This window comes from Mobula hypostoma, chromosome 9, assembly GCF_963921235.1.
Source record: "Mobula hypostoma chromosome 9, sMobHyp1.1, whole genome shotgun sequence".
Taxonomy (NCBI): domain Eukaryota; kingdom Metazoa; phylum Chordata; class Chondrichthyes; order Myliobatiformes; family Myliobatidae; genus Mobula; species Mobula hypostoma.
The window spans coordinates 109,282,214-109,305,976 of record NC_086105.1 but is presented as its reverse complement, the minus strand read 5'-3'; the positions used below and the strand labels follow the sequence as shown (position 1 = coordinate 109,305,976).

General features: G+C 41.3%; 1 protein-coding gene and 1 long non-coding RNA gene across 4 annotated transcripts in view; one reads left to right on the top strand and one right to left on the bottom strand.

Annotated features, from left to right (window-relative positions):
* The window catches only part of LOC134351937 (uncharacterized), a 111,099-nt gene that overhangs the window by 62,940 nt on the left and 24,396 nt on the right, over window positions 1–23,763 (bottom strand). The gene's annotated exons all lie outside the window — the stretch shown is intronic.
* Window positions 1–23,763, top strand: part of tex2l (testis expressed 2, like) — a 106,729-nt gene that overhangs the window by 62,899 nt on the left and 20,067 nt on the right. For all 3 annotated transcript variants that reach the window (XM_063058875.1, XM_063058874.1, XM_063058876.1), the window contains exons 7-9: window positions 6,008–6,142; window positions 12,189–12,288; window positions 13,912–14,044. In XM_063058875.1, the coding sequence (XP_062914945.1) occupies window positions 6,008–6,142; window positions 12,189–12,288; window positions 13,912–14,044 (368 nt within the window). The remainder of the gene's footprint in view (window positions 1–6,007; window positions 6,143–12,188; window positions 12,289–13,911; window positions 14,045–23,763) is intronic.

The window sequence follows — 23,763 nt, the reverse complement described above, 5'->3', positions numbered from 1 at the left end:
CCTGTGTAAATTATAGTCTTACTTACAACACGCTTCATAATTCTAACAGTAAGAAAATCTGAAAGACTATATTCTTTTATTTCAAAAATAGACTTTATCCATAATAAAAATATTTAGAAAGGAATGAAACAGTGCAAAGAACTTTTACGTTCACGGTCATTACATTTAGTAGTGAGGTGATATCCTTTTGTTATTTGATAGCCTTCCTCGCCCAGCACCATCCCTCCGCGTGTGGGAACAGGAGTCTAGACTCTGATTCTTCCTGGCAGAGACTTACCATTGACTTCCAAAGCATGCCAAGGCATGTACCACCTGCAGCTGCCAATCTTCAGCATTTCCTTTCAGACATCTCGCTGTGCTGGAAGGCCAACAAGTTTCTGGCAGACCAAAGGGTGTCTGTCAATGAGTTTATGGCCCTTCATCAACAATTGATATATGTCTCAGTGTGTGTTCCTCAGAACACCACATATTTGGAGATTCCCTTGTAAAGCAATTGCTGGATGTCCCAGGACATGGACCCTTGCATATCTCTCCACACCTTATTTGCAAACTCATACTCTGCAAAGGGGTGGGGTGACCGAGTCTTCCCCACTCGCACAGAACATTTGTTGGGGATGATACCTTGTCTGCGCAGGTAAGATTGGACTGTGAGGGTCCCTTTTACCACCAGCCTGGCAAGGTGCTGGTGCTTGTTGGTCAGATCTGGCGATGAGGCATTCTGCCAGACGTTTGTATCATTTGCTCAGGGAGCCACCTATTGTAGCCATAGTGTCCTTGTCCCACAGTGTCTGCAGGAAGTTCTACATTGGCCACTGCCTGATGGGCCTGTGGTCAAAGTTGTTTAGTTGGAAGTACTCTTCCACAAAGGACAAGTCGTGCAACAACATCCAGCTGACAGGCATGCTGCGCAGTACCAGGGCCAGGCCTGTCTTCCGCAACACCAGGGACAGGAAGAACATTAGCATGTCATGGCAATTAGTTCCCCCATAATTCGGTTCCAAACACCACCTGAAACAGCCACACTCAAAGGCAGTCATCAGGTTGTGTCATGGTCCCGACCGTCAATTCCTTGTATTCTCATAATTCCCTTTTCCCCTTGTCCTCCTGAGCTCCTTGATTACAGCACCTGATTCTCACCTAAAACCTGCAGCATAAAAACCCCGGCTTTGCATCCACTCATCACCAGATCATTGTTTTAGCCGGTGTGGTAATTCACGTTCCCGGCCGGTTAAGATCGTGTATTCTAAGTTTTCCTTCTGTACCGAGGTTTACCTGTGTAACTCTCTCTCTCCGTGTCGAGATAGTATTGCCTGCCGTTTGCCCTTCCAATTGCCGTTCAGCTCAGCAATGCTCCGTGTCAAAATAAGGGTTGCCTGCCTCCTGCTTTTCTGTTTGCCGTTCAACACCAGCAGGTTCCAGCCATGCCCACGCCCTCGTCTGCATCCTAACTCTATCTCCATGCCAGTGTCCCGCATTTGGGTTCGCGCCGTTCCTTGCATCAGGTTGAGGTCAATGTCAGGTAGTCTTTTACTGAAAAATGACCCAGGTGATTACTGAGGCAGAGAACAGAGGAACGGGCCTCACCTGTACCTAGTACAGCAGACCTAAGAGCATATAATGCCTGATAACCAAATTGTTCCCAGTTATTCACAGAGAATGCCAATTCCACAGACCCAGTTTGTGTTTGACCTTCCCAATCCACTCCAGCCAATTTTTGTGACATACCTCGCCCCCTCCGAGTCATATCCCCAACACCTTCAAGTAGTCAGGCCTGATGATGAAGAGGATGTTGGATCAGTCAGACTAGCTACCAAAGAGCATTGGCTTCATACCATTGACTCTGGCCCCTAATGCCAAATCAACCTGTTTGCAGATACTGATAAATGTGTGAACTGGCCGTGTATCTTGTGACATCATCCATGTGCAAGAAGGTTTTGACCTGGGTGCCTTCACAGCCTAACGACGTCACCCCTCGTATGCTCTCCTCCCCCCTGATGGATTTAACAAAGAGTTCTACGCAGTGCATAAACAAGATCAGGGGAAGTGGACAACCCTGCCTGATTCTAGACTTGATGGGGAAACTATTTGTCTCCTACCCATTAATTTGGATTGTACTACAGACATCTGTGTAGAGTGGTTGGATTCTGACTGTCTCCCCAATACCCATTTTGAACAGCACATTTGTCATGAATGCATGTGCTATCCTATCAAAAGCCCTCTCCTAGTCCAAGCTGTCCAGGCAGACATCTATCCCTCTGCTCTGTAGGCAATAGTATCCCTTAACAGCACAAGGCTATCAGAGGTTTAGTCTGGGTCGGTCATCTGTCCCAGAGCAGATGATCCTGTTGGCAATTGCCTTGACAGAATCTTATAGTCCATATTCAACAGTGAAATTCGTCTCCTGATGTTCTCCCTTGCCTCCTTCTTCATGTTGAGAAGGGTAATGAAAGGTAATGAATCTGACATACTGCCAGCCCAGAAGCAGAGTGTTGTACACTTCAAGGAAGTCCAGGCCAATGCAGTCCCACAGAGCCAATAATACCTCTGCTGGTAAGCCATTGCTCCAGGAGTCTTATTTGTACCAAGGAAACGGATGGAGCCAGTCAGGTCCTCCGGGATCAGTGACAGGTCCAGATTCTCCCACTTGTTATTGTGTAACACGTACGTTGGTGGTAGAGTACAGGAAGTTCTGGGAGGCTGTGTTGTTTATAGCCTTTCTGTCATACAGACCAGCATAGAAAGGTCTTCAGGTCCTCAATGTGAGGATGTTGTTGACTTAAGGCTGTGGATCCTGAGCTCCACTGTGAACCTTTTGGTACATCTCATCCTGCTCCACAATGCAGACATGAGAGCTGATGATGATCTTGGAGGGTTTCAAGAGAAAGAGCATGGCTTGCAGGCTCGTTCATTCCTGAGTTTCGTTCCCACATCCACTCTCAATAACTCCAGGGGGAGAAGTTGCTCAAGTTTATCTGGAGTTGTCATAGTTGCATCTGAATTTGTCTTGCCTTTTGAACACCTCTGAGGATGAAGAATCTCTTGATTTCTCCTTGGTTGCTTCCCACTCATTGGAGAGTCAAAGACAGGCTTTGTGGTTTCCAATCCCTCTTTAATTCTTCAGTGTTTTCTGGGGTCAGCACCTTGATATTCAACTTTCATATCCCCCTACTTGCCTACTGGTCCTCCTGTAGGTGACTGGATGAAAGAAGGAGGCAGTGGTCAGAGAAGAACACATTGCTGTTGATATGAGGAGGAAGTCTATCGGTCCATAAAGAGCTTCCCATTCTGATACAAGTGTGTTGTGCCTCTGCTCCACTAGCAGAGGTGCTGAAGGCTTCACACAGCCTTGCATTTTCACCATTTTCATCAGGAGTCAGGAGTTGCTGTCCAATTTCCCGCCAGCGCAGTAGTGCCATTATCCAAGAATAAAGAATAATTTCAGTTGTTAAGTAGGTTTGTTTGGCACAAAAGAGTTGAAAGTGCATTTCCATTACGTTAGACAATGTAATTTTTTCCTCCGACTCTGCTGAACTTCTGATAATATTTATAAATTAAATTATTATCATTAAAAAACTCAGTGGAGTAGATTTAGTCAACGTTGCCAAATTCTACCTAAGAACATTAGCAAATTTTAGAAGTACATTTAATTTTGTATCAAATCTAGTTTAATTGACACATTTCCTAATTTATGTTGAAACACCAAAATAAATGATTAAAGAGGTACTGGTATAGGAACTACAAATATCCAGTTTCAACAGGTGTAGATTAAAACCGTCATTTCAGCCATAGTAAAGTACTGCCCACAAAATGCTGGAGGAACTCAGCAGGTCAGGCAGCATACATGGAGATGAACAAATGGTCAACATTTTATACTGAGCCTCTTGTTTAGGACCAGGGTTTCCAGCATCTGCAGAATTGTTTGTGTTTATGGTAAGGTACAGTTTTCACTTTAGTGTTTCCATATATTCCTCCATTGGGAAAGGTGCTATTTCTGAAATAGTACAGGAGCAAAATTTGTATAGGTGCAAGGCAAAGAATAAGTGCCAAGCAACGATAGGACAACCTACAGGTAGAGAAATACAGGAGAAGGGACACTGCTGTTTACAGTTTTAAGTAGAAAGCTTTGTTTTTATCATAGATATTAAAATTATGTAAAAAAAATACATTATTGATCCAAGTAAAATTTAACTAAAACATTGTAGTAAGTGTTCAGAGATCAATGAGAAAATATTTGCCTGTAGATATGTTTTTAAATCATAAATAATTGAAATATTTGCTCCCATGTTTGCCTTACGAGACAAAAATAAATGGATATGAATCACCTGATGCTCTTAGAGGCCATGTATCAAATTGAGTACTAAACCTGGTATTTATAAGGTGAACTGCTGAATATGACACTTAATTTCCTTTGGGAGAGATAACGTGTTGCTTGGTGCTTGTGGCTGTGTAACCAGATGCTTGGCCTGCTGCACGTCCTTTGTGCTCAGCCCATAATAATGTGATTTTAATGTAATGCAATTCGTATTACTTATTTGTATCCTTATGAATTTTGTATTTGTATTTGTGCAATTTATATAACATTAATAAAAATATTGAAAGAGGGAAGGCACTTGTTCTACCAGCTAGTTGTACTGCAGATTACACAGCCTCTTTAAAGTCATGTTAAAATATGAATTAGACCTTGGCCCAGTTAGGTGTTCTCAGAACCTGAAATGTGCTCATATCACTGAGCACCTTGATATAATTTGCTTTTTGGTAGTCCTGCACATATTTTCCCGTATTCTTTGAGCTGTTGACCATCTCTAAGAATGGAACAATGCAAATACCCTTGCATCTTTGAAGGTTGATTGTTTGGAGGACTGATGACTGAGACTGGAGGATGGTTAACATGATAATAATGTTTAAAGGCAGTAGAAAGATGCAGACCAAGTAATACAGGCCAGTTAGCCTGATGCTGAAGAAGCCCAAATCAGTATTTGGAGAAGCACCATATTAAGCAAGAATAATCAACATGGATTTCTTTGGGAAGGTTGAAACTAAATGATTTTATTGTATTTTAGAGCAGATGTGACAGAAGGGCATTCGATATAGTCAACATTGATGTTCGCAAAGTGTTTTAGAAGGTATCTCCTTACCAAATAATCAGTAAAATTAAAATCCACAGGATCCAAAGATAATTGACAAATTTAATTATGAAATGATTTAGTGGTCAGTTGAAGCTGTAGTGAGCAGAAGCCTGCTTCGCATGTGTAAGGTATATTAGTGAAAGCTCTAATCTACAAATGTGTTGATCGAAAACCAGTAAAAGGTAGTAAAGATGGGCTCCTTTTACTTTGCACAAATGTCATCATTGATCCTGTTATTACTCTGCACCTGAACAGGAAGATTGACGAGAGGATCTGGGGATGCTGTAGGATGGCTCCATTTTCTTTTCACTTCATTGGCAAGCATTGTTGACCAGTCAAAGACTCCGCACTCTATCTTCCTGCCCAGGATGAATATTTGAATGTCAAAATTTAAAAAAACTAGAGGCAAGAGTGGGTGATGCCTTACCCTAAGAATAAGTTGCTTAGTTTTCGATTCTTTCCACAAGGGGAAAGCTACTTTACCCTGTTCAGGGTTCCCAAAGTCTGATATTTTTTCAATAGATCACCTCTCGTTTTTCTGAACCCTTGAGAAATCAGGATTATTCTACTCAATCTTTCCTTACTGGAGAATCACCTGACTCAATAGTTAATATAAAGAATCTTCAGTGTCTCTTTGAAGTCAGGTTGATTCATTGATAATTAAGAAAACTAAAATGACATGCAATATTTCATGTGTGAGTTTATCCAGCTCCTCTACTGTTGTAGCAAGACTTTCTTATTCCATTGCCCTTGCAATATATTCCAACATACCTCTAGTTTTCTCAATTATTTGCTGTACCTAAATAATTGCACTATCCTCCGTGAACTTATTTCTGTTCTGATGACTGTCTGTTAGCTCCTATATGACTTTTTCTCCTCAGATGCCAATTTGTGGGGATCCCCAAGTGTCCTGGATAAATGCGTTGATTGGACGGATCTTCTGGGATTTTTTACGGGAAAAGTACTGGGCGGATCTAGTTGCTTACAAAATTCAGAAGAAGTTGAGTAAAATCAGGGTGAGCTGACTGGATTTTCAGAATGATTGCCCTGTAGATCAGAAGTAACTGTAAAGCTCAGTAAGACTGTCAGTATGAAGGTATTCACGTCAGCCCGTTCTTACATAATGCATAATCCTATGCTTGGTGCAAAAATAATTCCTGTTTTATATAGTTGTGAAAAAATCATCACCTTTGGCACTGCATGCTTTTGTACATTACAATTAATACTTCTGTGTAACAAAAAACATAATTTTATTAAAAACAAATGTTTTCAGAAGAAATGCTTCTTTCAATGTACGATTCTACTTAACATGAGACATAGCCTAGAGGCAACACTGTTTTTTAAGTTACAGGGTTTGGTTTCAAATTTGACTTGACATTTCAGTTCCAGTATTAACCATGCTGTTTTGTTGGAAAAGCCATTTGGTCTAGATGGCAAACCTATGATTTCTCCGTTAATGTCAGTATGGCTTTGTGAAGGGCAGATCGTGTCCAACAAACCTGATAGAGTTCTTTGAGGAAGTGACCAGGCATATAGATGAGGGTAGTGCAGTGGATGTGATGTATATGGATTTTAGTAAGGCATTTGACAAGGTTCCACATGGTAGGCTTATTCAGAAAGTCAGAAGGAATGGGATCCAGGGAAGTTTGGCCAGGTGGATTCAGAATTGGCTTGCCTGCAGAAGGCAGAGGGTCGTGGTGGAGGGAGTACATTCGGATTGGAGGGTTGGGACTAGTGGTGTCCCACAAGGACCTCTACTTTTCGTGATTTTTATTAATGACCTGGATGTGGGGGTAGAAGGGTGGGTTGGCAAGTTTGCAGATGACACAAAGGTTGGCGGTGTTGTAGATAATGTAGAGGATTGTCGAAGATTGCAGAGAGACATTGATAGGATGCAGAAGTGGGCTGAGAAGTGGCAGATGGAATTCAACCTGGAGAAGTGTGAGGTGGTACACTTTGGAAGGACAAACCCCAAGGCAGAGTACAAAGTAAATGGCAGGATACTTGGTAGTGTGGAGGAGCAGAGGGATCTGGGGGTACATGACCACAGATCCCTGAAAGTTGCCTCACAGGTGGATAGGGTAGTTAAGAAAGCTTATGGGGTGTTAGCTTTCATAAGTTGAGGGACAGAGTTTAAGAGTCACGATGTAATGATGCAGCTCTGTAAAACTCTGGTTAGGCCACACTTGGAGTACTGTGTCCAATTCTGGTCGCCTCACTATAGGAAGGATGTGGAAGCATTGGAAAGGGTACAGAGGAGATTTACCAGGACGCTGCCTGGTTTAGAGAGTATGCATTATGATCAGAGATTAAGGGAGCTAGGGCTTTACTCTTTGGAGAGAAGGAGGATGAGAGGAGACATGATAGAGGTATACAAGATAATAAGAGGAATAGATAGAGTGGATAGCCAGCGCCTCTTCCCCAGGGCACCACTGCTCAATATAAGAGGACATGGCTTTAAGGTAAGGAGTGGGAAGTTCAAGGGGGATATCAGAGGAAGGTTTTTTACTCAGAGAGTGGTTGGTGCATGGAATGCACTGCCTGAGTCAGTGGTGGAGGCAGATACACTAGTGAAGTTTAAGAGACTACTAGACAGGTATATGGAGGAATTTAAGGTGGGGGCTTATATGGGAGGCAGGGTTTGAGGGTTGGCACAACATTGTGGGCCGAAGGGCCTGTACTGTGCTGTACTATTCTATGTTCTATGTTCTATGTAGATGCAATTAAAATTGTCCTATTGTGTTATTTTAAAAAGGAGCAAGAGAGCTTTCCCAAGACTCCTCACCATCATTTATCCTGCAACCAATATCCAAGACTGAATATCTGCCCCTCAACTCATTATTTGTAAGTGTGCTGCTGTATTTTGAGTTATTGGGTGACTCTAAATGCAACAGCAACCACCATCATAAATAATGAGTTGGGGACCAGCACAGAAGTAGGCCCTTTGGCCCAACTCGACCATGCTGACCAAAAGGCACACCTAAGCCAGTTCCATTTGCTTGTGTTGCCCTGTATTCCTTTTATCCTTTTCTGTCCCAGTGTTTTTTAATTGTTGTTATTACCTCATCTCAACCACTTCCTCTGGCACAACCATAACACACTGGAGGAACTCAGTAGGTCAAGTAACATCTATGGCCAGACGTGGATAGTAAACATTTTGGGTTGTAGACCCTTCACCTGGCGTTTCTCCTGCAGCTTGGTCCTTATATACATCACCCTCTGCATGAAGCAGTTGTCCCTCAGGTCTCTTTTAACTCTTTCATGCTTCACATTAAGCCTATGACCTCTAGCTTTAGACTTCCCCACTCTGGTAAAGAAAAGGCGTGTATTCACTCTATCTATGCCCTTCATGATTTTATACACTTCTATAAGGTCACCCCTCAGTCTCCTGGAATAAAGTCCTAGGCTACCCAAGCTCAGGCCCTCAAGTCTCTGTAACATTCTCCTAAATCTTCATTGCACTCTTTTTAGCTCAATAGCATTAATCCTATAAGAGAGTAACCAAAACTGTACACAATACATGCTGTACACAGTGGCACTTCAGTGAAGGACCTCTGTCCTTCACTTGACGCATAGCCGAGTGGTTAAGGTATTTGTCTAGTGATCTGAAGGTCGCTAGTTCGAGCCTTGGCTGAGGCAGCGTGTATGTCCTCGAGTAAGGCACTTAACCACACATTGCTCTGCGATGATACCAGTGCCAAGCTGTGTGGGTCCTAATGCCCCTCCCTTGGACAATATCGGTGGCATGGAGAGGGGAGACTTGCAGCATGGGCAACTGCTGGTCTTCCATACAACCTTGCCGAGACCTGCGCCTGGGAAACCTTCCAAGGTGCAAATCCATGGTCTCATGAGACTAACGGATGCCTATAAATAACAGTGGCACTTCAGTGAAGGACCTCACTGACCATCAAATGTTTTATTACATCCTGACATCATAAAAGGCAATGTCTTAAAACAGAGACAAGCCAAAATCTGCAAATGCTGGAAGTCCAAAGCAACACACGCTAAATGCTGGAGGAACTCAGCAGGAGTTTTCTTTTTCTTTGGGCGTCGTTCCATTTCGAAAAGTGACATGGAACCACGTGAGATACTGCTAGAGCTGTAGTATTGTTGCACTGGAAAGATGCTAAGACTATAAGTCAGAACCTGAAGTCTGGACACTAGGCAAATGAGCTCCCTCATCTACATATGCAGCCGGAGGAAAATATGCTATTCTCTTAATAGGTCAGAAAGCCCATTCCTGCATTTGATTCTCAAACGTTTTGCAGCAGATTCAAATAAGTTAACCCTTTATATCTGAGCAAATAGTGAACATTTCAGATTTTTCAGCTCAATCCAGGAAGGTTCCGTATGCAAACACTCAGTGCCTGTCCCTAATAGAGAGAAAGATTGACTGTGGTTATGGACAGGAAAGATCCAACAGTTCATTAGTGTGTACCACAAGAAATGTATTTTCTCTTGTAAGGAAATGAGCTAGATTGCATCAAAGACAAGCTGGCAGTTTCATGGTGAAACACTGGCTGGCTACAGTGCACACATCAGCACAATCCAGACTTCTGTGCTAATTCGAAGGATTCAAAGTACATTTATTACCTAAGTATGTATGTAGTATACAGCTCCAAGATTCATCTTCCCCCACAGACAGCCACAAAGCAAAGAAAAACCATGGAACCCGTTCAAAGAGAGAAAAAAGTCAATCCTCCCCCCTCCCCCTGCCCCCATGCACCAAATATATAAAACACAAAATCAAAAGACATTTTCAGTTCAGCTCAGTGTTTGTTATCTGCACCCTGTCCAATTCAAAATTGCGCAAGCTAGCAAAAAAATGAACCACCAAAAAGACCAGAAATTAGACTCCACATTCCACAAACCATGTTGATAGAACCTTGCACCGACACCATTCTCTGACAGGAGTGAGAATGAGAGAGAGAGAGAGAATGTGAGTTTGTGAGAGAGAGAGAGAGAGAGGGAGAGAAATAGATAGATAGATCATTCAAACAAGGAGCTTCCCAATCAATTTTGAAATCAACTCCAAAAAGAGCACTAGACTCTCCTGTCCTGAGATTGTGCAAGACGCTATTTAAATATAAAACAGCCTGTTGGGACCACACTACAGATCAGGGCATTAAAGCAGAGAGAAAAAGAGTCAAGGACCTTTTATCAGAACCAAACAAATAAGAAATAAGTATGATTTAACTTGCAGAGAGGAGAAGATGAAGCAAACAGAGGGAATGTCCATGAAGGGTTCAGACCAAAGTTGTGTTTTTAAAATTTATTTTCCAAAGATGGTCAGTAAATGTCCTGCTTTTTTTTTGCCCCAGTCTTTATTCCATCATCAGAAGGTACTGTCCACTTCATGTACATTAAGTGCAATGTATTCTAGCTGTCATGACATACAATATGTTGCTGTCAGAAAAAACAGATTACATGTCAGTAGGAGATGAGTGATTTGACCCTACTGGAGATTCAGAATGTACTAAAAAAACATTCATACTCTCATTCCACAGGTTATTGCTTTGTCTGAATCCTTAAATCAAACAGATGACCTGTAATCATTCCTAGATGCTCATTATTCTGTGCACACTCCAGTTTGTGTTTGTAATCAAGCCACTTAAATCAGCTGCAGTAATTTAGATGCCAGAGAGATTGGATCCACTCGATTAAATGTCCCTATTACTTCAGAGAACATACCTGCATTCTCTTCAGTCCTGCAACAGAGAAGACTTACTTCCTGCTGTTCAATGCCACTGTATGATATTTTGATAATACCCTGCACTTACAATTCCTTTCCCTTCATACTTTAATTGGTAATGCTTCTCTTCAAATTTAACTTTCTGATGTTTGTGTTCAAATCTATTCATGGTCTCACCTATGGATGCCATTTTATTCCTTGTCATACAGATAATAAACTACAAAATGGAGTTCACCCCATTTGACTCAGGAAGTATCTTCTGTGTGTATCACTAATGGCCAATTCAGAGTGCCCCTACCACCTCAAAAATCACAAAATTAGGAAAAATTATAATCAAAATTCAGGAGGGTACTTTTCACTCTGATTGCTGCAATACAATGCAGCTAGCAACACTTCCCGCAGATGCACATAGAGATCATTGCTGCCATAACTTTACAATTGTGAATCAAGGAAACAGGTCATGAAGGAAAAGAACACTCTCCAAGGCAGCCGAGGTTAAGGGGCACCATGAGGTGAAGGAGAACATGAGGGAAAATGAAGGCATAGCACCAGTTGTGTGGCCACCCCAAACTGTCCTCATTCATCCTCAAACATCGAGTCCAATTCCACAGCAAAGCATGTCATCTTTATTCAGTATATTTGTGCAGTGCATGATTTTGGAAATCTACAATAGTACTGGTAAACTTCAGTCAGATTGTAACAAGTATACTCAACCATGAAAGTTCAGAAAGGCACACAGAGAGACAGAAACCTGTTGATATCCCAGCCAGGAGTCTTTCATTCACATCTTGTAGTTAGCACTGCAGAGTTATACCCCAAAGTTGTAGGTTGCCTGTTAATGATCCAGTTTCTATCAATAAGGCAGGAGAATAACTCCTGAAGAATGTAAATCATGCTAAGTTGAATTGAGCCTGGAGATACATTGTTCAAATTCCCAGTGTCAAAACTTTTACCTAAAAGACCCATTGACTTTTATATGTGATTTGCACATAGAAAAACAGGTGCCTAAGAGTCAAATTTATAGTCTAAGATTCCTACAATTCTGACCTCATGGGTTAAATGTGAAGGACTTGTCTTTGGATGTCAACCCCAAGACTTTAAAATTTCCTCCCTAAATCTCCCGTCATCTAGTTTGATTTTGAAATTCCACTTAAAACCTAATACATTGTCCAAGATTTTGGTTACCTGTCCTATTTTCTCATGTAGCTCTTGTGATAATTCTCTTAGGAGGCATCTCAGGGCATTTGTTGGAAAATGTATACTCTTTGATAATATACTAAAAATCTTAGTGACTATGGACCAAAATTAGGTCTTATGTCACTTAAAAAGCCACTGGTTATTAAGCAGTTTAATTTTATATCTTTTACTAGCTGCCATATTTTATGAATGAACTTACACTCACTGACTTGGACTTGGGGACGTTGTTACCTGTAATCATCCGCACTTCCAGCCCATCAGTCAATCAAAGAGGTCAGTACGTTTGAGATGCTCCGAATTTCCTGACGTAGAACAAAGTTGCTTGTCATCGTCAAGAACTTTAATAATTGGAGTACCAGATAATTATTTATTTTTAAAGAGCAACGTTTTATTTATAAATAAAATCAATTTATTGATTCTTTTCCTTTAAGATGACATCCTTTTTAAAGCTTTGAACAGGAAAGGACGTTGAAGCTTGCAGGAACAGTATGTCCAATTGATTAAATTCTGGGTGTCCATGTGGGAATGAAGTCTTTTACTTCTTTTTCCTAGTGTTCAGAGTTAATAACTATGATCGATATACTTAATATTTTGGCTGAGCATAAGGATTAGTTATGCACTGTCTGTAGCAAACAAAGAGTTGTGCTTTCTGCTTGAAATATCACAGAATGCCTATTGACTACTCTGCTAATGAACCACGGAATTCTCCAGCTGTTACTCAGTCATCGACATATTACCAAGGTGATGAAGCTCATTTGATCTTTACAGTTCTTCTACTTAATTGATCTCAGGCATAGCACTAATAAAGGGATTTAAATTAGCCTCTGTGGAGCTGGATCTGTGGAGTTAGGATCTGTGGAGGTGTGGGGGAGGCAAATCACCTCATTTCCAGATTGAAAACAGCGACCTCTGCTGAAAAGTACGCGCATGTATAATGAATGATGGAATCATCACATTAAAACTTGTCTTCACCATATGGATGGTAATCTGAGAACCAAGTTCCCTGTTGGTGTATGGTTTTCATTTCATCAGTATCACTAGCTTGAAAATCAGATGAATGGGCAGAAAATTCTTGCCAAACCCAACCACCAGCTCAAGCCACCTGGAGAAAGTAATATCACTACCATGACAAGAAAAATACTCAAAATGTATACAGTAGCTGCTTATTCTTAAAGAAAAGGAGATGGAATAACAGTTGTAAATGTACACCAGGAAGCTATTCATTACAATGATCCTTAGACTAGCATTCCAGATAACACTATCAATTTTCCAGGACTAACCCAGAGTCTCCAGGAAATAATGATTCATCTGCTGGATACTGATGAAATTACTTTTTTTAAAAATAGATACAACTCTTTCTACTTTGTTTACTCTTTTTTGTTTACTAGTTAAGATAAGAAATTTTATTTACCACAGGATATAGAATATAGAACAGTACCTATCCAAGAGCCGTTTGAATTCCTTTATTTTCCGTGCCTCCACCTCCACCCTAGGCACCCACCACTCTGTGTAAAGAATGCCCTCTAATCCAGACAGCATCCTGGTAAATCTTTTCTACACCCTCTCTAAAACCTCCAGAAATGAATGAAATGCTCCAGATGCAGCCTAACTAGAGTTCTATATCAAGGAATAATCATACAATCCAAGTAATGGAGTCTGCTCTCTTTCTAACTAATGTGGGAAGGTGACATACTTTGAGTGTGGATATCTGATAACTATTGACGGATCAGGCCACTGAAGACAGGTCGTGTGATAAAATGTCCGGGAATATATTTCAACCAGGGCATAGATTTCTAATTCAAAGAATATAAACTTAAAGCTCCACCTTAGTAGAAAACTCATTATTTTTAATAGAGTGAGATAATAGTGTGTGGCACTGTCTCTGTCCTTTCACAGGGCTCTGGGTAGACTTGGAAATTGCATACAGTGGAGCATTACAGATGACACTGGAAACCAAGATGAATCTGTGTAAGTTGGGGAAAGAATTGGTCCCAGAAGGGATGAATCTGGTTGACACAAAAACAGAGAGGCAAGTGAACACTTTTCAATATTTCAGTGCTAATTTATTTTGCTGATTAGTTAATGCAAGAACCTGTATTGTTATATGGATGTTTGGAAAGTATACCCACCACAGATTTTACCTGATAATCTGAAATCTGATTTTTTTCGGACCTTCACTTGTAGGACTGCAGCATTTCGAGAAGGTGACTCACCATAATATTCTCAAGGGGAGTTAGGGATGGTCAACAAATGCTGGCCGTACCAATAACTCTCTGATCTCAAAACACAAATTTTAATACATCTCCAACCTTGCTACTTGTCAGCCCCTGGCTGTGTTTCTCCATGTGCAGATAGTTCAAGTTTAAATTCAAGGTAGATATACAGTGGCCTATTCATATCCCATATCCTACATGAAGCAACTCCCCCTTCATATACTGTAAACTTATTGCACTAAATTCCAACAAAATAATTATGTTCCATGTGATAGGAGTAGTTTTCTGCAATTCATTGACAAGGTTGGAAACGTTTCTGCACCAACATTTGTAAGTTTCATTTACATAGAAATTGTTAGAAAAGGTTCATTTGTCAGACTGTTTGCAAGGACACATGAATATTATATTCAGTAACATCCAAGGCCTGAGGTGTTGCATGCTTCTAAACAACTTTTGAACATTCAAGAGCTTTCATTTCTGGTTCTACATGAGAGACAATCCCCACGGAATCACACCTGGGGATTCAAAGATACATGTCAGGCCAAGCAAATAGCTATAAATTTCAAGGTAACTAAAAACCTACCAGCAATTTTTGAGGATTATTAATCATGGAGATTAAGGCTGAAAGTTAGTGGGTAGGATCAGAAGTTAAAGTAGACAGTAATTAGTTGCAAAAGGCATGATTATGAGTGGGGAAGGTTGTGTCATTTCTGCAGATCAGTAGGTAAGAACCAAAGTCAAGCAAGTACCTTAAGTATACAAGGATGGGTGTGGACTCAGGTTACAAGGCAAAAGATTTGGAACCAAAGTGGAGGAACATCTTCACTTGAAGAATAGTGAACCAGTGGAATTCCCTACACTGTAGAGACCAAGCTGCTGAAAAAAAATAAGGAAGATCTGATAAGATTCTGGGCACCGAGATATCAAGGATGTAGGAAGAGGACAAGAACCTGGCATTGAGAATAATGTTCAGTCATGATCGCATTACATAGGGGTACAGACTCACCAGGCTGAATGTCCTTCTCCTGCACCTGTTTTCTTTCTTTCTATTTTCTCTGTCGGGCTTCTTATTCCAAAGGAGAGAATATCCTGGCCAGTAAACTTTCTCCTGTTTTCAGAGTTCTCAATTCAGCTGTGCAGATTGCCTTTTGCATTTCCTCAGTCACCTATGCTTGAGGATGTTATGGTTTATGGTTTAAATCGTGATCTCTCTGTTCAGATGAGCCCTCGAGCAGAGACTGCTGTACGTTTCCGGTCCTGTGTTATGCACCTACACAATGCTGTCCACGTACACATACACTCAAGCACTTATATTTGTAAGGTCAATTACATTCAGGCACAATGAACATCTTAGTCACTCACAATGTGCGGGTGTGGCCACATATACACATACACAAGTATTCTAATGGAACATTGGTCTTTTGGCTGCTACTATCTACTTAGCCTGTCCTGATGAAGCTTATCTTAGAACATGGTGCTGTGTGATTGATGAAAAATCAGACATACTGGTGTGGTTGCCAGGTGAGTAGAGAATTGGGCTCCTGGCATTTGCCCACGGATCCTCACCCAAAAGATCCCTATCTCCTACAGTCAGTAACTCATAGCATTCTATCAAAAAGGCTATGTTAGGATGGAATCAGGATGTCATACTTTTAAGTCAGAAATTTCCAATTAACCCATTAGGGCCAGATCCTCAACATGTTCGAAACATGGCTAACAGATAAAGAGGAAGGAAGAGAGACTTCCCAAGTTGGAAGTTCCTGCATGCCCAATCCACTCTACCAGGACCAACCAAAGATCCTGGTATGCTGTGCACTACAGTGATTGGAAGCTCTATCAGAAGTGGGTGGAGTCTAGGAGCCTCCCAAACTACCATCCTCTGGAAAGGGAGCCAGCCATGATGAACAAAGGCCAAGTCATTGGGTATATTTAAAGCTAAGGTTGATAGGTTCTTAATTAGGAAGGGTGTCAGAGGTTGCAGGGAGAAGGCAGAAGAATGGGGTTAAGAGGAATAATACATCAGACATGATAGAATGGTGGAGCAGACTCAATGGGCCAAATGGCCTAATTATGCACCTAAAGCATGTCTTATGGTCTTCTGAGTATCTCGTAGTAACTCTTAGTAGCCCAAGAGAAAGACCTACAGAGATTTTGACTGGGCATATCTCAACACTTGCGTAATCCATTTTTGATATCAGTACTGGTGTGGGTTTATTATTGTCACATGCTCAAAGATACAATGAAAAGCATGTCTTTCATATTATTTATACAGTTCAAACCATTGCACAGTACACTGAGCTAAAATAGGTTAAAAAAATAGCAATGGAGTATGAAGTGCAAAAGCTACTGAAAAAGCACAGTGCAGGTAAACTTCAGTAGGCAGCCATCGATCCCAGGGGATCATGGGTTTGCGCCTCTGTTGGACTGTGTCCTCTCCAGGGCACAAGCCTGGGCAGGAGGACCTGAAGAACCAGCTGTTGTCCATGCAGTGGGTTCCCCCTCTCCATGTCACTGATGTAGTCCAAGGGAAGGGCAAGCGCCAATGCAGCTTGGTACTAGTGTCGTCACAGAGTTTGCCAGAGTGAAGTTGTAAACAACATCAAACTGCCTTAGGGAACCCAGCTCCGGATTTCATCCTCGGGGTTTACTCCCGAAGCCTTTCCCATGGGTGGGTATGGCTGCAAGGCAGCGGAGGTTTAAAATCGGAATTGTCCTTCTCTGGTAAATGATAAAGTGCAAGATAATAATGAGGTATATTGCGAGGCCAAGGGTCCTTCTTATCGTTCAAGAGGTTCATTCCAGTGGGACTGCAGCTGTCCTTGAGCCTGATGGTATGTACTTTTGGGCTTTTGTTTCACCTGCCTGGTGGGAGAGGGGAGATGAGAGAATGTCTGGGGTAGGTGCAGCCTTTGACTACGCTGGCTGCGTAACTGACACAGTGAGAAGAATAGACAGAGTCCGCGGAGGGGAGGCAGGCTCCTGTGGTGTGCCGAGCTGCCTCCACGATTCCCCGCTGTTTCTTGCAGTCACATACAGAGCAAGGCGTTATGCATCCAAACGGAATCTTGTTTGGATCTGTAAGGTTTGGATTTTTAGGGCCAAGGTTTTTGTGCTCTCCCAGTCCAAATTTAAAGTTGTAAATGTTTCTCAATTCTTATTCCTTTGAAGGACTCAGTAATGCAAGAAGTCCTACAAATGCACGACAAACCTTCTTCAGTGGTATTGTCAAGGAAATAATAGGTGAAAGTACAGATTGTTATGATGCAAAAGGTTGAACACATCTTCTTCCCATTCTGAGAATTTGTTATCTGTAAGTGTAACACTGCTGGCCAACAGAATATCTTCGTATATTATTTGGCTCAGCCAGTTTATCTGTGACACCATAATGCAGAAGCTTTACAGCATTTCAACTAAAATCTGCAGTGCAACCCATTTCATCCGATTGCAAGCTGTGTTAATACTGTGGGTTGATTAAAACACTGCAGATTAAGTGAGAAGGCCTGATTCTGAATCAGTACCCAGTTTCATTATTCAGGTCGTTTTCCAAGCTAAACCAATTGAGCCCTTTCTGCATTTGTCAATGTTTGGTGCTGTGATACTGCAATTCAGAAAAGCTGCTCAGCTGACTTTACAATCTCTGTGGCGTTTAAAGAAAATTCTGATTTAATAAGAATTGGAGCCCTGATATTTGCCCACAGTCCACACCCAAAAGAGACCTTCTGCTTTCTTGTGACAGCTCATTGATTCACCGCGTACATCATTTATGATATAAATTGATTTACAGAGGTCACGAAATTTCAGGACAAATATTTAGAGCCATAGAGACTTAAATAACTACATCACAGAAAGAGGCACTAGTTTGTCCTCAACCACTATTCTGTTTTGTTTAAATTACTTTTTAGCTGGTTCAGCAAAACATGGAGGGCCAATGGGTGTGTCCCTGTGCTGGACTGTTCCATCTTCCATCTTTGTTCCATGCCTAGTGCCATCATCCTGAACCTGGACCACATCCCTCCATGCTCCTCCCAACCATGTACCAATCCACTCGTGAGACCACACTTGCAGTATTGTGTGCAGTTTCGGGCTCCTTATTTTAGAAAGGATATTCTGACATTGGAGAGGCTTCAAAAAAGATTCACAAGAATGATTCCAGGAATGAAAGAGTTACCGTATGAGGAACATCTGGCAGCTGTTGGGCTGTACTCCCTGGAGTTCAGGAGAATGAGGGGGGATCTCATAGAAACATTCGGAATGTTAAAAGGCCTGAACTGATTAGATATGTCAAAGTTATTACCCATGGTAGAGGAGTCTAGGAGAAAATGGCACAATTTCAGGATTGAAGGACGTTCATTTAGAACGGAGATGCTGAGAAATTACTTTAGTCAGAGGGTGGTAAATCTGTGGAATTTGTGGCATCAAAGGGGAGAAGGTCGGAAAGTGGTGATGACTGGAAGAATTGGATCAGCCCATGATTGAATGGTGGAGCGGACTCGATGGGCCCAAATGGCCTACTTCTGCTCCTATATCTTATGGTGTTATGACTTCTAGTTCTAGTCTCACCCAAACTCAATGGAAAGAGCCTGCTTGCATTCATCCTATCTCTACTCATTATTTTGTATACCGCTATCAAATCTTTCCTAATTCTTCTGTGCTCCAGAGAATGAAGTCCTAACCTATTCAACCTTTCCCTGTAAGTCAGGTCCTCAAGTCCTGACAACATCCTTGTAAATTTTTTCTGCACGCTTTCAATCTTACTGATATCTTTTCTACAGGTAGGTGACCAGAACTGTAAACAATTCTCTGAATTAGGCCTCACTAACCTTTTATACAACTTCAACATAGCATCCCAATTACTGTACTCAATACTTTGATTTACAAAGTCCAATATGCCAAAAGCTTTCTTTACAACCCAATCTACCTGTGATGCCGCTTTCAAGGAATTATGGATGTGTTGCCAGATCCCTCTGTTCTACCACACTTAAGTGCACCACCATTCACTGAGTAAGTCCTACCTTGATTTGTCCTCCCAAAGTGCAACAGATCACACTTGCCTGCATTAAATTCCATCTGCCATTTTTCAGTCCCATATTTCCAGCTGGTCCAGATCCCACTGCAAGCTTTGTAGCATTCTTCATTGTTCACTACACCCCAATCTTGGTGCCTTTGCGAATTTGCAGATCCAGTTTCTACATTATCATCCAGATCATTGATATAGATGACAACAACAGTGTCAGCACTGATTCCTGTTGGAGAGATAACCCTCTACCACTCTTTAGCTTCTCCCATGAAGCAAATGTCGATTCCAATTTACTACCTCCTCATGAATGCCAAGCGATTGAATCTTCTTGACCAACCTCCCATGTAGAATCTTTTCAAAGGCCTTGCTAAGGTCCATGTTGACAACATCCGCTGCCTTTCTTTCATCAACATTTTTGTAAACCTCCTTGAAAAGCTCTATAAGATTGGTTAGACATGATCTACCCCACACAAAGCCATGTCAGTTATCCCTAATCAGTCCCTGTCTATCTAAATACTCATATTTCTGGTCTATTAGAATACCTTTGAATTGCTTACCACTACTGGCGTCAGACACACCAGTCTATTCTTAGAGCCTTCTGCAATCTGCTTGTAATGTCAAATCAGTCCAACTACAGAACGCAGAATGAACTAATAGTTGTGCCTTATCATGTCCCACAATTCAATGTATCAGTGAAAATTTATTCAACCTTTACCACCTGCTGTTGACGATCACAACTCTTACTCTCCAAATCATTCACCCTTCCCAAAGACTACCAATCACTAATCCCCCCAACCCCTAATCACTCATCCTCTCTGAGTGTAGCTGATTACTAAATACTCAAATACCAAATCAGCTACACTTCTCCCTGAGTGTTGCTGATCTCAAAGACCTAACCCTCCAAATTAGCCCAGTCTTCCCAAGGGCTGCTTACCATTATGCTCCTTTCAAACCACTGTCGCCTTCCTTCTAACCCACTAATGAAAGAGGCCGAAGTCCTCTGTTCATAATGTGATGCCCGTGCAATTAATTGGCAAGTTTGACCCTTCCCTACCTCCTTCCTGCACTGGTTTTTGGGTTTGCTTGAATTTCTGGTTGATTATCAGTTTTATTCCATGCTTTCTTATGGATCAAATTTGACACCTCTGATCTTTCGAGACATTGCATATATTGAGAGGTTTTCCAGGTTCTTGCCAAATCTTGCCAAATGAATAGACAGTAAGTTCTGTTCATCAAGCCAAAGGTTCCTGGTACTGCATGTCTAGTTGGCAACATCTCAGCATGTCAATCTGATGAGATAATTAGGATACTGAATAATAAATCTGCGACATTTTTAGGACTGGGTAAGCTATTGGTTTTACGTAAACAGACACACAGTGACCACTATATTAGGTACCTCCTGCACCAATTAATGTTGCCACTGAGTATATGTTCACGGTCTTCTGCTGATGTATCCCGTCCATTTTAAGATTCACCATGTTATGCATTCAAAGATGCTCTTCTGTACTCCACTGTTGTAACACATAGGTATTTGAGTTACTATTGCCTTCCTGTCAGATTGAACCAATCTGGCTATTCTCCTCTGACCTCTCTCATTAACAAGGCAATTTTGCCCACAGAACTGCTAATTCACTGGATTTTTTTTAATTTTTGCATCATTCTCTATAAACTCTAGAGATTGTTGTGCATGAGAATCCCAGATCAGCAATTTCTGAGATACTCAAACCACCCCATCTGGCACCAACAATCATTCCATAGTCAAAATCACTCAGATCATATTTCTTCACTCTTTTGATGTTTTGTCTGAGCAATAACTGAAACTCTTGACCATAGTTGCATGCTTTTATGTTTTCAGTTGCTGTCCCATGATTGGCTGAATAGATATTTGCATTAAGGAACAGATATACAGGTGTACCTAATAAGTGGCCAGTGACTGTAGATTCCTGGCTATTAACTGTAATTTTAATCTTGAATTACATAATATCATTTGAAAAATCATGGAGCCAAAAATCATACAGTCTATATTTTTCAAGAATTTACCTGAACCCATGGAGGACCAATATCTTTGTGGGCATGCTCGCTAGAGCTGTTGGGGAGGTTTTAAATTAATTTGGCAGGGGGGTGGGAACTAAAGTGATAGGACAGAAGATGGGGCAGTCAGTATACAAGTCAATGCAGTGTGTAGTGAAACTGTGAGGAAGGGCAGGCAGATGATACGGTGAAACTGCAGTCATTGGGATGAGTTGAAGTGTAACATGGGGACAAAATCGAAAAGGGTGATGAATACAGGACTGAAGGTGTTATATTTGAATTCACGTAGTATGTGGAATAAGGTAGGTGATCTTGTAGCGCAATTAGATATTGGCAGGTATAACATTGTGGGCATCACTGAGACATGGTTGAAAGAAGATCATAGTTGATAGTTTAACATCCAAGGATACACTTTGTATTGAAAGGACAGTCTGGTAGGCAGAAAGGATGGGGTGGTTCTGTTGGTAGAAAATGAAGTCAAATCCTTAGAAAGTGGTGACATAGGATCGGAAGTTGTAGAATCCTTGTGTGTAGAAGTGAAATGGCAAGGATAAAAAGACCCTGATGGAGTTATATACAAGCCCCCAAATGGTAACCAGGATGTGGGATATAAATTACAACAAAAATAGAAAAGGCATGTAATAAGGTAAAAGTTATGATAGTCATGAGGGATTTCAATATGCAGGTAGACTGGGAAAATCAGGTTGGATCTCAAGAGAGGAAATTTGTAGAATGCCTATGAGTTGGGTGTTGTGTAATGAACCAGATTTGATTAGAGGGCTAAGGTAAAAGAACTCATGGGAGGCAGTGATCATAATACGATAGAATTCACCCTGCATTTTGAGAGGGAGAAGATAAAGTCAGACGTATCAGTATTACAGTAGAGTAAAGGGAATTACAGAGGCATGAGAGAGGAGTTAGCCAAAGCTGATTGGAAGGGGACTCTAGCAGGGATGATAGCAGAGCAGCGATGGCTGGAGTTTCTAGGAGCAATTTGGAAGGCACAGGATATATACATCCCAAAGAGGAAGCATTCTAAAGAGAGGATGATGCAACCGTGGCTGACAAAGGAAGTCAAAGACAGAATAAAAACAAAAGAGAAAGCATATAATATAGCAAAAATTAGTGGGAATTTAGAGGATTGGGAAGCTTTTAAAGACCAACAAAAGACAACTTAAAAAACCATGATGAGAGAAAAGATGAAATATGAAGGTAAGCTAGCCAAGAATATAAAAGAGGATACCAAATGTTTTTTTCAGATATATAAAGAGTAAAGAGAGACAAGAGTGGATATTGGACTACTGGAAAGTATGCTGGAGAAGTAGTAATGGGGCAAGCAGAGAAGTGGCAGACAAACGTATGAAGTATTTTGTATCAGTTTTCATGGAAAGAGGTAGCTGAAGAGATTGTGGAAGCATTAGTAATGATCTTTCAAGAATTGCTAGATTCTGGAATGCTTGGAGTCCATTATTAAGGATGAAGTTTTGGGGTACTTGGAGGCACACGATAAAGTAGGTCAAAGTCAGCATTGTTTCCTTGAAGGGAATTCTTGCCAGAAAAAAATCTGTTGGAATTGTTTGAGGAAGTAACAGGCAGGAAATACAAAGGAGAGTCAGTGGGTGTTGTTTACTTGAATTATCAGAAGACCTTTGACAAGGTGCTGCACATGAGACAGCTTAAGAGCCCATGATATTACAGGAAAGATACTAGCATGGGTAGAAGACTGGCTGTCGGGCAGAAGACAAAGAGTTGGAAAGAAGTGGGCCTATTCTGGTTGCCGTCGGTGACTAATGATGTTCTGAAGAAATTGGTATTAGGACCACACATCTTTTCAAGTTATTTGTCAATGATTTGGATGATGGAATTGATGTCATTGTGGCCAAGTTAGCAGATGATTCAAAGGTAGGTGGAGGGGCAGGAAGTGTTGAGGAAGCAAGGAGTCTGCAGAAGGACTTGGACACAGAAGAATGGTCAAAGAAGTGGCAGATAGAATATAGCATAGTGAAGTGTATGATCATGCACTTAGGAAGAAGAAATAAAGGTATAGGCTATTTTCTAAATTATTCAGGAATGAAAGGGTTAACAAAAGAGGAGCATTTGATTGCTCTGGGCCGGTACTTGCTAGAGTTTAGAAGAATGAGGGGGAATCTCATTGAAACCTGTTGAAGGCCTAGATGTGGAGAGGATGTTTCCTGTAGTGGGTGAGTCCACAGCCTCAGAATAGAGGGACGTAGATTTAGAACAGAGAGGAGAAGGAATTTCTTTGGCCAAAGGGTGGTGAATCCTTGGAATTCTTTACCACAGATGGCTGTGGAGGCAAAGTCATTGAGTATATCTAAAGTGGAGCTTGATAGGTTCTTGCTTAGTCAGGGTGTCAAAGGTACAGAGGGAAGGCAGGAGAATGGAGTTGAGAAGGAAAATTAAACAGCCATGATGGAATGGTGGAGCATTCACGATGGGCCATGCTTCCTAATTCTGCTCCTTTGT